This window comes from Anabrus simplex, chromosome 1 (assembly GCF_040414725.1).
Source record: "Anabrus simplex isolate iqAnaSimp1 chromosome 1, ASM4041472v1, whole genome shotgun sequence".
NCBI classification, from domain to species: Eukaryota; Metazoa; Arthropoda; class Insecta; order Orthoptera; family Tettigoniidae; genus Anabrus; species Anabrus simplex.
The window spans coordinates 1,557,370,477-1,557,385,908 of NC_090265.1; the positions used below are offsets into that span (position 1 = coordinate 1,557,370,477).

General features: G+C 42.5%; 1 protein-coding gene across 1 annotated transcript in view; it reads left to right on the plus strand.

Annotated features, from left to right (window-relative positions):
* The first annotated feature begins 1,319 nt into the window (after positions 1–1,319).
* The window catches only part of LOC136880543 (hemolymph lipopolysaccharide-binding protein), an 89,612-nt gene continuing 75,499 nt past the window's right edge, over positions 1,320–15,432 (plus strand). Inside the window, exon 1 of the mRNA XM_067153309.2 lies at positions 1,320–1,455. Within this exon, the coding sequence (XP_067009410.2) occupies positions 1,422–1,455 (34 nt within the window). The 5' untranslated portion in view covers positions 1,320–1,421. The remainder of the gene's footprint in view (positions 1,456–15,432) is intronic.

The following is a 15,432-nucleotide window of genomic DNA, read 5'->3' on the forward strand; positions in this document are numbered from 1 at the left end:
CGGGTGCGAATGTGAGTCCGTTACACAATAAATTAATCATAAATTCATAACGAATAATTCATTTGCATTTAACGGATCGTTATCGAGAGACATCCGTATGAAATTTGGAGTCAAGTGAAGAATGCAGTGAATCGAAATGGGGAACTACCATGCCTGAAATAATCGGTTCTCTGAAGTGTGGTGGGTGGGCGCGGTAGAATTAACACCCACGGTATCCTCTGTCTGTCGTAAGAGGCGATTAAATGGGGCCCCAGGGGCTCTTAACTTGGGAGTAACGGTTGGCGACCACGGGGCCATCAGCTGAGTCCTGATATTGATTCCACTTATTTGTGCCAGGCTCCTCACTTTCATATATCCTATCCGATCTCCCTTGGTCAACTCTTGTTCTTTTCCGACCCCGACGGTGTTAGAGCACTCGAGGCCTAGGAAGGCTTTCATTTTCACGCCCTTCGTGGCTCTTGTCTTGCTTTAGCTGATACTTTCATTCTTCGAAGTGTGAAATCCCTTCCATTTTTCTCTCTAATTAGTATTGCCTAGTTGTACTTCCTCTTATAACAATAATTACCACCATTACCACTTTAAAGTGTGATGGGATCAGGCCTCTTTGATAAAAGAGCCTTCTGTACGTCATAACCATCCATCAATGGTCACATCCCAGCCTGCACGGTTGCTAGGTCCCATTGCGTCACACATTTCAGATGACTCCCAGCGTAAGATATATCCTGCGCGGTTGCTAGGTCTCATTGAGTCACACATTTTGTACCGATAATTTCAGATGACTCCCGGCATAAGATATATCCTGCGCGGTTGCTAGGTCTCATTGCGTCACACATTTTGTACCGATAATTTCAGATGACTCCCGGCATAAGATATATCCTGCGCGGTTGCTAGGTCTCATTGCGTCACACATTTTGTACCGATAATTTCAGATGACTCCCGGCATAAGATATATCCTGCGCGGTTGCTAGGTCTCATTGCATCACACATTTTGTACCGATAATTTCAGATGACTCCCGGCATAAGATATATCCTGCGCGGTTGCTAGGTCTCATTGCGTCACACATTTTGTACCGATAATTTCAGATGACTCCCGGCATAAGATATATCCTGCGCGGTTGCTAGATCTCATTGCGTCACACATTTTGTACCGATAATTTCAGATGACTCCCAGCGTAAGACATATTTATGTCAACAATCTGCGGCAACTTCGTTTTATTACCAACTAGAAACGTATGGCGTGAAGCAATGATCTCGGGGTCGCGGCAGTCAATGAGACTAATTTGAGCGGACAGCTGGAAGTTCTTTGAGGATTAGCAAAACAAGCGGTGAAGACGGGGCTCACTATTAACATGACTACTCTACGGGGAACTAGCATTCCCAAGTCACTGTGAGCAGTAGAGGACAGGGTACGAAGCACCCCAATGGATGACCTTGGAAGTAGCACCATGTTTATTAGTAAGTAATAATACTGTAAGGTATATTAACTTTGAACAAGGGCATGCATTGAGATGTGATATGTGGAAAAATGTTGGTCCTATGAATAGTTGCATTGTATTGTATTTTGCATTTATATCATCCAGCTTATCATACAATGATATGGGATGCGTCAATAATCATTTTTACAGTAACAAAGGAGATAATGCAAACATTCCTACATAATAACAATATTCACGAACAGTATTCACGAACAAACAGAAAAAAACAGAACAAGAGTGTGCTTGTTTCTCAAATACATTTTTGAGCGAGTCTTATGTACGGAGTTTTCAATAATATTCACAAGTAAACAGAAAAACAGGCCGCCTCTGTGGTGTAGTGGTTAGCGTGATTAGCTGCCACCCCCGGAGGTCCGGGTTCGATTCCCGGCTCTGCCACGAAATTTGAAAAGTGGTACGAGGGCTGGAACGGGGTCCACTCAGCCTCGGGAGGTCAACTGAGTAGAGGTGGGTTCGATTCCCATCTCAGCCATCCTGGAAGTGGTTTTCCGTGGTTTCCCACTTCTCCTCCAGGCGAATGCCGGGATGGTACCTAACTTAAGGCCACGGCCGCTTCCTTCCCTCTTCCTTGCCTATCCCTTCCAATCTTCCCATCCCTCCACAAGGCCCCTGTTCAGCATAGCAGGTGAGGCCGCCTGGGCGAGGTACTGGTCATACTCCCCAGTTGTATCCCCCGACCAAGAGTCTGAAGCTCCAGGACACTGCCCTTGAGGCGGTAGAGGTGGGATCCCTCGCTAAGTCCGAGGGAAAAACCGAACCTGGAGGGTAAACAGATGATGATGATGATGATGAAACAGAAAAACAGAATTTGATTCATAAATACAGTAGATATTTTGAAGGAATGTTTTATGTACGAAGCTATCAAAAATAATCACAAGTTAAAAAAATAGAACTTGCTCCATAAATACATTTTCTTAATAATGCACATTATGGACTTCATGATATGAAATGTGAAAAGCTCTAGCACCAGTTGTACCGCCAGAACAGTCTCCATTGGGAAATGTAGTTCTCTGAAGGAATGCCCGCTTTCTACTCTCATTTCTTGATATAAAACCATCTACCAGCTTCTCCTTAGTAGCCTCCGAAGAACACAAAACTCCACTTTTTAAGGGGGCTTAACATCTAGGAGGAAAATTTTTGAGGGGTCAAAATGGCACTCTGTCCACCTAAGATCATTTTGGGGGGCTGGGACAGAAAATGCCTTGCCTCCCCCCCTCCCGACCAACAACTGCGCCAGTGTATACAAAACACTCAAGAAATAAATATAAATATACAGTAACAGAAATACATAGCTTATGATAAACAAGTTAATTTCCAAGAGCTAGGTATTCAATAGAATTAAAACACTGCTTACAAACAAATTTGAATCATTCTTAAAGTTAGAAAGTAGTTTTGTACACTTAACATAGTATGGCAATTTATTGATGGTGATGATGATGTTTCTTGTTTAAAGGGTCCTAACATATAAGGTCATCGGCCTCCCAGGCAATTTATTAAGCACAACTCCAATTTAGTTCATAAAACTTGGTTTTACGTAGCTTTAGGTACAGATTGTGTTTATTTTCAATATTACATCTACATACCTATATTTTCGTTTGTGGTGAATTTGATTACATTCTCTCAAATACAGTAGAGAGTCTGTACAGTATTTGATTCTCTCTCACGTATATAATGGAAGATATAAAGGCTAGGCAATGGTGAGACAGACAAAAGTTTAAAACACTTTTGACAGCTTTTCTTTCTGCTGACGCCGGCCATTCCTCTATTTATGTCCTTTTGTCACTTACAGATCTCTGTTTCTTGAATTACCCAATAAATACATTCGAATAACGAGCAAGTTGGCTGCGAGATTCGGGCCGTTTAACTGTTAAGTTTGTATTCGTGGACTGGTGGGTTGACATTTTACCGTCGGTAACCTTGAAAATGGTTTTCCATGGTTTCCCATTTTTTCACCAAACCAACTTAATTAATGAAAGGGTCGCTCCCTTCCCAGTCCATGGCCTGTTCAATTCCATCGGCATAAGATCTGAGCCGGTCTGACGTAAAACCATTAAAATAAACAAGAGAATGAACACATACAAAGCACATGATTCGACAGTCCTTAAGAGTTCGATATAGATGTGAATACCCATCTGAGAAGCCAATAGTTGGGTATTATAGCTTTTTTTTTTTTTTTTTTTACAACTTGATTTACATCGCACCGACACAGGTAGGTCTTACGGGGACGATGGGATAGGAACGGGCTAGGAGTGGGAAGGAATTGACCGTGGCCTTAATTAAAGTACAGCTCCAGCATTCGCCTGGCAGGAAAATGGGAAACCATGGAAAAATCATCTTTAGGGCTGCCGACAGTAGGACTCGAACCCACTATCTCCCAGACGCAAAGTCACACCTGCGTGCCCTTAACCGCACGGCTAACTCACCCGGTGAAATGTAGACTACTTAGGAGACTAATTTCTCAGATGTTGGAACATGGGGTAGAAAGATTATGCTGTAAGACTTGAGAAATTATTATTCAGTCGAGGTCTACCTCAAATGAGATGAAGTGTTCACAGTGCATCATGTCTTCTATTATGGCCTAGAACAAGTTTATTGCATTCATTAATCTGTCTCCTTTTTGGGTTTGGCAATAACAAAGTGATTGGCGCACGTGAAACATATAGTACATTCCTGAAGTATCCATGATGTGAAGATGCCACTTGGTGTATTCATTTCAGTAGGCTTGACAGACTGATCTGTAAATGCAGTGGCTCAGTGAGGAAAGTAACGGAGAACTACCACACTTCTCATTGCTCTGGAATGTCTCTTCAGTGACGCCCGGGTTTTCTATAATACATACAGGGTTGAATTTAACTACTGCAACGCCTCTGGGCCCCAATAATTTTGCGCCCCCTTCCCTAAACTTGATGAGCCAAAATTGCAATACTATTATTTTTATAAAATGAATAAACTAATAGGGGAAAGTGGGGTAAAACCGGGTGACTAGATTTTTGCAGCTTCCTGCATCTATATTTTTTTTTCAGATAACTATCAAAACCTGCACACGTTATATTTGAATAGTTTTATTTCATAATATTGCATTCCATAATAATAATTTATTATGATAATAATGTATATTATAATTATGTATTATTATAAAAATGAGAAAAAAACTGTCAAATCACCAGGTTTAACCCCACCGTTGGGGTAATAATAATGTTATTTGCTTTAGGTCCCACTAACTACTTTTACGGTTTTCGGAGACGCCGAGGTGCTGGAATTTAGTCCCTCAGGAGTTCTTTTACGTGCCGGTAAATCTACCGACACGAGACTGACGTATTTGAGCACCTTCAAATACCACCGGACTGAGCCAGGATCGAACCTGCCAAGTTGGGGCCAGAAGACCAGCGCCTCTCTGAACCACTCAGCCCGGAAAATTAGAAAACACTTTTTTCTTCATTGCCTACTTAATGATTGTAAACGGAGAAAACTAATCCTATTTAGCAACAAAACAGCGTATATATTTGAATGTATTTGTGCACAAAATTGTTGATTATGGTAAAAAAATGTTGTTTGTCCCCGTCATTAAACAATCATTTTGGTTTCACAGATCACAAACAAAGTCATCGTCACTGATAATTCCGTATTTTCTGTTCCCATTTTCTTACGTATGTTCTCGGTAATTAGCTGCCACCCCCGGAGGTCCGGGTTCGATTCCCGGCTCTGCCACGAAAATTTGAAAAGTGGTACGAGGGCTGGAACGGGGTCCACTCAGCCTCGGGAGGTCAACTGAGTAGAGGTGGGTTCGATTCCCACCTCAGCCATCCTGGAAGTGGTTTTCCGTGGTTTCCCACTTCTCCTCCAGGCGAATGCCGGGATGGTACCTAACTTAAGGCCACGGCCGCTTCCTTCCCTGTTCCTTGCCTATCCCTTCCAATCTTCCCATCCCTCCACAAGGCCCCTGTTCAGCATAGCAGGTGAGGCCGCCTGGGCGAGGTACTGGTCATACTCCCCAGTTGTATCCCCCGACCAAGAGTCTGAAGCTCCAGGACACTGCCCTTGAGGCGGTAGAGGTGGGATCCCTCGCTCAGTCCGAGGGAAAAACCGAACCTGGAGGGTAAACAGATGATGATGATGATGTTCTCGGTATCTTATTCCAGCATCATTCTTTTTTTTTTTTTGCTAGGGGCTTTACGTCGCACCGACACAGATAGGTCTTATGGCGACGATGGGATAGGAAAGGCCTAGGAGTTGGAAGGAAGCGGCCGTGGCCTTAATTAAGGTACAGTCCCAGCATTCGCCTGGTGTGAAAATGGGAAACCACGGAAAACCATCTTCAGGGCTGCCGACAGTGGGATTCGAACCTACTGTCTCCCGGATGCAAGCTCACAGCCGCGCGCCTCTACGCGCACGGCCAACTCGCCCGGTGCATCAGATTCTAAACAAACAAAAAACAAAAAAACAAAAAACCCATGAAATTAACAACACAACATTTTTTTTTGCTTCGTACAAATTAAAAACTTCAAAGCGTAGGCCTACATATTGTAAAGTTGTATTTCAAATAATAACACTTATCACACACACACTCTCTCTCTCTCTCTCTCTCTCTTTCTCTATGTTATTTAAAACTATATTTATATAGCTATTATTGTGCAGTGCTGAACAGACGGGGTAAAATGGGGCACCACCCGGTCCTGCCCCACGTGTCATACCCGGCTTCATCCCACTGGTAATTGTAAAGAAATACATGAGCTAGCCAAACAAAATTAAACCGAATCTAAAATACAGCCATATCGTCGTAAGCCTAAAGATATAAGCTACATACAATGTACTTAGCTTTACTCTTTCTGTTGTAGTACTTCGATGTAATCGATGCAGCTTAATATAAAGTTGAAACAAGAAATCACAAAAAATACAAAAACATTCGTCTTAACTGAACAAATGAAAACCTACAACCTGTGCTCCAGTAGTTGATGGGTCAGAGAATGAATGAATGAATCATATATAGGCTATTAGTACGATAGGGTCGCCACTCCCAAAGTGATTTATTAATGGCTGATAAATGCAATGAAATGAGAATGGAGAGTGTTGCTGGAATGAAATATGACAGGGAAAACCGGAGTACCCGGAGAAAAACCTGTCCTGCCCCCACTTTGTCCAGCACAAATCTCACATGGAGTGATCGGGATTTGAACCACGGTATCCAGCGGTGAGAGGCCGACGCGCTGCCGTCTGAGCCACGGAGGCAAACTGAACAAATCTTCACAGTAAAATGTCGAGCTCCCCGCAGCTTCACCTTGGTCTTGGTAGTTTTATTCTGCCATCGTCAGCCAGACAGCAGCAGTAACTGAGCCAGAACTGGGGTACCCGGTTTGAACCCGATTATACAGTAGAATGCCTCCAAGGTAATATATCAAACATCACCACCATTAAATAATAATAATAATAATAATAATAATAATAATAATAATAATAATAATAATAATAATTCAACTGAGAGAGCAGACGCCCGTCCACTCTGCAAAATCAGTTGTTGCAAATCGGGATGTCCCTACAAAATGTTTACAAGGAGCACGCGGTTGTCTCTATGTAGCGTTGATTCGCCGCCCGTTTGAATAAGTTGCAGTCGGAAGTCATCTTGATACCCCCATGCAGAACCGAGGGGGCTATATTTCAACATTGTGGTGGTATTTATAATATAATTACCGACAGCTTACGCATAAGCGGAACGGAAATTCCGTTATTAATATCGGGAGCTTTCGCCTTAGAACACTATGAAAGTGCGCGCATACTAAAAACTCGTTTTCAGACTATTAGAACTTTACTTTTTTGTCGCCCCATAAATTTGCCGCCTTGGTCCCGGACCCGTAAGACCCATGCCTAAATAGGCTCTACATACATACATACATACATACATACATACATAAATACATACACTGACTGACAGAGCAAATGCAACACCAAGAAGGAGTGGTTCGAAAGGGATGAAAGTTGGGGAAAAAACAGAGACGGCACGGACGAATAATTGATGTTTATTTCAAACCGATATGCAGGTTACACAATGCGCACGGCATCGACTCAGTAGGATGTAGGACCACCGCGAGCGGCGATGCACGCAGAAACACGTCGAGGTACAGAGTCTATAAGAGTGCGGATGGTGTCCTGAGGGATGGTTCTCCATTCTCTGTCAACCATTTGCCACAGTTGGTCGTCCGTACGAGGCTGGGGCAGAGTTTGCAAACGGCGTCCAATGAGATCCCACACGTGTTCGATTGGTGAGAGATCCGGAGAGTACGCTGGCCACGGAAGCATCTGTACACCTCGTAGAGCCTGTTGGGAGATGCGAGCAGTGTGTGGGCGGGCATTATTCTGCTGAAACAGAGCATTGGGCAGCCCCTGAAGGTACGGGAGTGCCACCGGCCGCAGCACATGCTGCACGTAGCGGTGGGCATTTAACGTGCCTTGAATACGCACTAGAGGTGACGTGGAATCATACGCAATAGCGCCCCAAACCATGATGCCGCGTTGTCTAGCGGTAGGGCGCTCCACAGTTACTGCCGGATTTGACCTTTCTCCACGCCGACGCCACACTCGTCTGCGGTGACTATCACTGACAGAACAGAAGCGTGACTCATCGGAGAACACGACGTTCCGCCATTCCCTCATCCAAGTCGCTCTAGCCCGGCACCATGCCAGGCGTGCACGTCTATGCTGTGGAGTCAATGGTAGTCTTCTGAGCGGACGCCGGGAGTGCAGGCCTCCTTCAACCAATCGACGGGAAATTGTTCTGGTCGATATTGGAACAGCCAGGTTGTCTTGCACATGCTGAAGAATGGCGGTTGACGTGGCGTGCGGGGCTGCCACCGCTTGGCGGCGGATGCGCCGATCCTCGCGTGCTGACGTCACTCGGGCTGCGCCTGGACCCCTCGCACGTGCCACATGTCCCTGCGCCAACCATCTTCGCCACAGGCGCTGCACCGTGGACACATCCCTATGGGTATCGGCTGCGATTTGACGAAGCGACCAACCTGCCCTTCTCAGTCCGATCACCATACCCCTCGTAAAGTCGTCTGTCTGCTGGAAATGCCTCCGTTGACGGCGGCCTGGCATTCTTAGTTATACACGTGTCCTGTGGCACACGACAACACGTTCTACAATGACTGTCGGCTGAGAAATCACGGTACGAAGTGGGCCATTCGCCAACGCCGTGTCCCATTTATCGTTCGCTACGTGCGCAGCACAGCGGCGCATTTCACATCATGAGCATACCTCAGTGACGTCAGTCTACCCTGCAATTGGCATAAAGTTCTGACCACTCCTTCTTGGTGTTGCATTTGCTCTGTCGGTCAGTGTACATACATACATACATACATACATACATACATACATACATACATACATACATACATACATACATACATACATACATACATACATACATACATACATACATACATACATACACACATACATACATATTCGTTATATACGCTTATGCCTTTCAACTTTAAGTCTGCAAGCCTCTGTCAATTAACTATTCGTACGTGCCTCTACAATTCTCTGTTTGAAACTCTCTCTTTGGTCTCGCTTAGTTTCACTCCTCTTAAGAACTGAGTCTAACCATCGTCGCCTCCGTCTCTCAGCCTCTCATTCTATGACAGAGTCTATTATTCTGCCAGGGAATAAATCATCCTCGATTCACTTCACACGACTCCACCAATGAAGCCAGTTTCTACGTACAGTGTCATCTTCCTTATCATAGAGCGAAGTTGTCATTCTTAGTTTTTTCTTAGCTTTGTTTTGTCAGGTTGTTAGCCAAAGGAGCAACTACAGATTTCATTTCACATTTCTCGATTTGTTAATCAGGATTGTGCTTGTTGAAGTTTATAGCTTCGCAGTATTAGCCAATCATCTTTTCAGAAGGAAAATGTTAAAAGTAGCACTTTAACACCTGGAAATGAGTTCCTTATCTCGCATTTTTTTCCAAGTTACTTTACGTCGCACTGACACAGATAGGTCTTATGGTAACGATGGGACAGGAAAGGGCTAGGAGTGGGAAGGGAGCGGCCGTGGCCTTAATTAAGGTACAGCCCCAGCATTTGCCTGGTGTGAAAATAGGAAATCACGGAAACCCATCTTCAGGGCTGGCGATACTGGGGTTCGAATCCACTATCTCCCGAATACTGTCGCAAAAATTAGACACTGTTGGATTTGTATACGATTTCAATTTGATTTGTCACACAGTATGACAGAACGTAATTTAGTGTAGTAAAATTAAGAAAATGATACAAAAGAGACAAGAACATAAACATAACGACACATCGTCATGCATCTAACCACAATGTTCAACACATGACGCGCACAATTACTCTAATGTTTTTCTTTTCTTTGTTCTTCATCACTGGCAACGCAATTCATTCCACACGCTGGAATATCCTACCGTCCATGTGACCCGAGCAACATAACCATCAAACCATGGTTTCATGTACTCGGTCCGGCTCCATGGCTAAATGGTTAGCGTGCTGGCCTTTGGTCACAGGGGTCTCGATTCCCGGCAGTGTCAGGAATTTTAACCATCATTGGTTAATTTCGCTGGCACGGGGGCTGGGTGTATGTGTTGTCTTCATCATCATCAATCACTACTGATCTGCATTTAGGGCAGTCGCCCAGGTGGCCTCATCACGACGCGCAGTTCACCTACGGGAGTCAAGTCAAAAGACCTGCACCTGGCGAGCCGAACTTGTTCTCGGACAGGGTGGTGATGTCGGTTCAAAAACTTATTGTTCCCTTGTTGAACCCTGAGAACTTATTGTTTTGCGTCCTCTCTTAGATATCTTCGTTTCCCCCCGAATTCTTTAACTAAACCTTCGTGGATGAAGTCTACGAAAGTAGGTATACTCCTTTCTTAACACCTTAAGAGAAACTGATTGCTAATACTTCTAGCTCGTAACTGTGGTACTTCTCTTCTTGTAGAGTAGTCGTTTTGTTCGTGAAATATACAGGATGTAGCTAGCCACATTCCGGTGTTTTATGGCTCCAAATCGTAACTTAATCACGTCATTATGAACCTCAGCCTCATACGATGAATAAAGATGTTCAAAACACAATTTTGATATGCAATTTTAAATGAAATTCTCTTGTTTTTAGGGAACTGAAATCCTTGATCCTTCTTGAGCAAGTCACTGAATGGTTTAGCAATAACTCGGTCTGGTATGAACTTTCTAAACAATCCAATTAAACTCAAGCCTGCACTTGTTTGGCATTTATTGGTTCTGGGAACTTTATTAGTCATAGTTTTCTCTCGTGATGGCTGAACTTGTCCATTCTCCATGACATGTTCTAAGAACTACACTCTATTCTTCAGAAAGTGACATTTTTTAATGATTTAATTCCGCTCCATAGCCTCTAGACGTGCTAAGTACCATATTCAAGAGGCGTAATGCTTAATCATTACTGACGAGGATTATTAAGTCATCCATGTAGATAAATACCACAACCTGCACCACAAACAGTTAAAAACACAATTAATGAATCGTTGGAACACTGCTAGAGAATTTCACAAACCAAACGGCGTTTTCTGAAACTGAAACTGGCCAGCACGAGTGACAAATGTGTATTTTATGCTTTGAGGTTCCACAGGGACTTAAAAGAAACCATTTTAGGTCAAGCATAGTGATTGACCTTGTGACCTATCGAGTAAATCTTCTTTTAGCGATTATTTAGGATTAACTTGTTAATTTTACGATTGTCAGTGCACAAAATGAGGGAACCACCTTTCTTACGCACAACTACGATAGGACTGGCATACTCTGAAGAACTTAGTTCAATGATTCCTTTTTATTTCCTCTAGTTTACTTCCTTGCCAGCAGCAGTGATAGTCATCTTGGTTTGCCGAAAACTGGTTGTTCATCCAGCACTGTAAGGGTCAGCTCTACACCGCGTAAGAATGATATTGCATTTTGCTTTGGAAATTCGAACACTATCCTGATTGATCATTACTTCTTCCTGACGTAAAGTACCCTTTTATATTATTGCACTCATCTTGATCGTGTCGCCAGATACAACTTAAATATCCGTGTCAAACATTTCATCCTTAACGAGGACCTCGGCATGACGGTAGAGCTTATGCGAACCATAGCTATTCCAAAAGCCTATTAAAAGCAGCGCTGCTCTTGGAGGAGGAGTTATTAATTTTATGTCTTCCTGAATCAAAGTAACACTGAAAATGAAATGGCGTATGGCTTTTAGTGCCGGGAGTGTCCGGGGACAAGTTCGGCTCGCCAGATGCAGGTCTTTTGATTTGACACTCGTAGGTGACCTGCATGTCGTGATGAGGATGAAATGATGATGAAGACGACGCATACACCCAGCCCCCGTGCCAGAGAAATTAACCAATTAAGGTTAACATTCCAGACCCTGCCGGGAATCGAACCCAGGATCCCTGTGGCCAAAGGCCAGCACGCTAACCATTTAGCCATGGAACCGGACAAAGTAACACTTATTTCAACATTCACAAAAGCACTAACTGAGGTATTAGAAAATCCCAGATCCTTGGTCAAGAGGGGAAGGGTAGCAGTCACTAGAGAGTTCACTAAATATCTATTACTTGCCTTACTTTCTACCATTTCACACTCTGCTGATTTACGACCAAATTTATCACAACTGAAACATTTCAGACCCTTATCCTCATGCCTATAGTTACCTGATTATGACCTGCTTTCCCACTACTGAAGCATCATTGTGATCCTTGTTTTCTTCAGGATCTGTCGTGTCTTTGTCCCTTGAAAGAGGTTTTGAATCTCCATCTTTATTGAAAACGTTTGTGTTTCTTCTGTACTGTATACCAGTAAAGTAATCATCATCAACCTCATCTCGATGAACAATCTCCTTCATTATGAGCAGGCACTCCTCCTGCAAGGATTCGTCTTTCTTATTTTTCCGCTTACTTAGTTGTGTGTATGTTTCCACACTTCTCATCTTGACGTCAAACTCTCCTAAGAACACCTTTTCCAGCTTCTTCCATGTTGATAAACCGGCTTCATTTTTATGAATAATTTCGCCAAGCCGCATATTAATGTTTAGCGAATAGTAATTTCTGCACGTCGTCCTGTACCATCGGAATATAAGTCTTCTCGAATAATTAGTCCATATTTTAATTGGATTGTCACCCTTACCATCAAAAGTGCAAATAGAATCTTCAATATGTGCGAACCCACGATCCGAATTTTCAAGCCTTGGTGATAAGAGGTGGGTTCGCGAGCTGGTCATCTTCAATTTCACTATCTTCTGAGGTGGTTTCTGCCTCGTAATTTGCTCTCTTCTTCATTCTACTACGTTGCCATAATTCCTTCTCTGTTTTGAAACGAGAACTGCATGAAGTCTCATTTGTCATTTCGCCGTTCTCGTCGTCGTCGTCGTCGTCGTCGTCGTCATCGTCTTCGTCGTCTTCAACATGTTCGGGAGAGAGTTATAGCTGCCTAATCAACTATGAACAGTATACCAAATTTACGTAAGTTGTCATTAAATACCGCGTTGAAAATTTTTAAAGTTAAAAATCACTCCAATAGAGACATGGTTTGACACCAATCTGGGACCAGCTCAAAAAGAACCTTAAGGAAACCGAAACATTAAAAGCAAGATTCCTGAAAAAGACTTCAGGTATTTCCAAGTATCACCCTATGCCTGGCATGTGTATTCGCCGGAGAATCCTACATTGAGAATTTGAGATATGACCTATTCCTGCCATCAACATAAGCATACCAGAGTCTTCTCCGAGAAATGCAGGAAACAGACTGGAATTATTTTCTTAATTTTACGCTACAGATGCAATGATCAATAAAAGCCAATATGCATTGAGACACATCATGACGCGTTTTGCGGTTCATGGTTTTCACCACCGTATCTGCTGGAGAGACATCTACCATCAACCGGGCGAACTATGCGTATGCAAACTTTGTGGTAACCCATGCGACAGATATCATGTAATGACTTGTAAGCGCAGAGAAATGTCTCTGACAAAATTCTGTGAAAGTGCTTAAGATTTAAGATTATGTACCCTACTCTACTTATGCACATTGTACGAAATTAAATTAAATTAAAAGTTAAATCTTTACCAAACTCTCAGCAGTGGAGGTACCACTGTTCGATTTTCATTTGCCGATAGGGCCGTGCTTAGTTCCTTGCCACTGTTACCAACTGAGATGGAGGGGCGTTGTGCGGGCACGCTGTTTAATTGATTCGTTGGTATGTCAGTAAATACATTACTAGTTGCTATGTTAATAAATAAGCTATTCGTTGCTATGCGGGCATAGCACGAAATTAATTATCAGAGAAGTGAACTCTTCTCCATTAAAACAATTAAAATAACATGAAAAATGCGGGCATCGTACGAAATTGAGTAGTATTAGACGAGGGAACTCCTCTCCATTAAGACACGTACAATTTTTACAGTGTTTTTTCTATATACGTTAGACTTTATTTACGTGTGAGTATGAAATAATTTTTCATCAGTTTCAGCGTTCGTCTACCCTAGACCAACAGTTCTAATTTTTATAAAATTATGGCTAGCCCTGGACCATTCATAGATTTTATCATTCCTTCCGTATTTTTTAAAATAACTGTCATCATTTCCCTCGTATCAATTATAAGAGTGACATGTGCGCAATCTATGATTCACAGTGTCTAGATTTTAAATTAATCACACGGATAGTTTCCCATCGACTAAATATTATGGCTAGCCCTGGATCATTTAAAATGTTGTTATTACAATTTATTTATTTTTTATTACAATTATATTCTTTCCATTCGTCCTCCCTACTACAATGATGATTAGTGTGTCTATAACATCGCCTAAGTTGGTCATAAAACTCGCTGTCTTGAATTATGGGAGTGACGTTTCATTGGTGCAAATATTTTCAGCCAATGGCAGAGTCTATTAGTGCCAGTTACTGTAGCACTTTTTCCTGACAAAGCCATTGGTCTATATTGGTTAGATCATTAGGCTAGCGGCAAAACCATTTGCCTGGATTGGTTAGGTCCAGCTGGTCACAATACCATTGGTCTGGATTGGTTAGGTCCGGTTAGTGGCAAAGCCATTGGACTGTGATCAACAAATTGGGGTCTGGGGGCTTTTGGCTAAGGCCGCAAAACGTCTTTAGGCCTCTTGATACCAGTGCAATCTATGCCTCACTATGTCCACATTTAGAATTATACGCTTCGTTACTTCTCGTATACAAATACATTACTATTTTTATAATTTCTGTCGTATGATTTACAAGAGTGACAACAGATCAATCTATGCTTCACAGTGACGAGATATTAGATTTGAAATCACTCATACGCTTTGTTTACTCTGGATTAAACACTATGGCTAGCCCTGGACCATTTAAAAGTGTCATTATTTCTCCATTAAAAATAATGATCACGAGAATGATTGTAGCGCAATCTATCCATAACAGTGTCCATGATTGTTATTAATGTAATATACTTATTCTTTCCATTCGTCCTCCCTACTACAATGACGATTAGTGTGTCTGTAACATCGACTTATCGCTTTTGGACTTTTTATACGGCCTAAGTTGGTCATAACATCTCGCTGTCTTGAATTATGGGAGTGACGTTTCATTGGGCAAATCTTTTCAGCCAATGGCAGAGTCCATTGGTGCCAGCCATTACTATTATTATTATTATTATTATTATTATTATTTTCTTCATACTTGTGAGAGTTTCGTCAAGATTTGTCCATGTACCAAACACAACCCATTACACACTATAATTAAAACACATTCAACGAAATTATCTTTGGCAATCCTAACCTTGTTGTAAAATTCATCAGAACCTTCTGAAACCCGAAATCTTTTAAATTCTCGCAGCTATGTACAATTATACCTTTCTGGTTTGATTGCAGCCACAGATGCAGTGGACAGAAATATTTTTATTTGCTGTTGTTTGAGTCATCAGT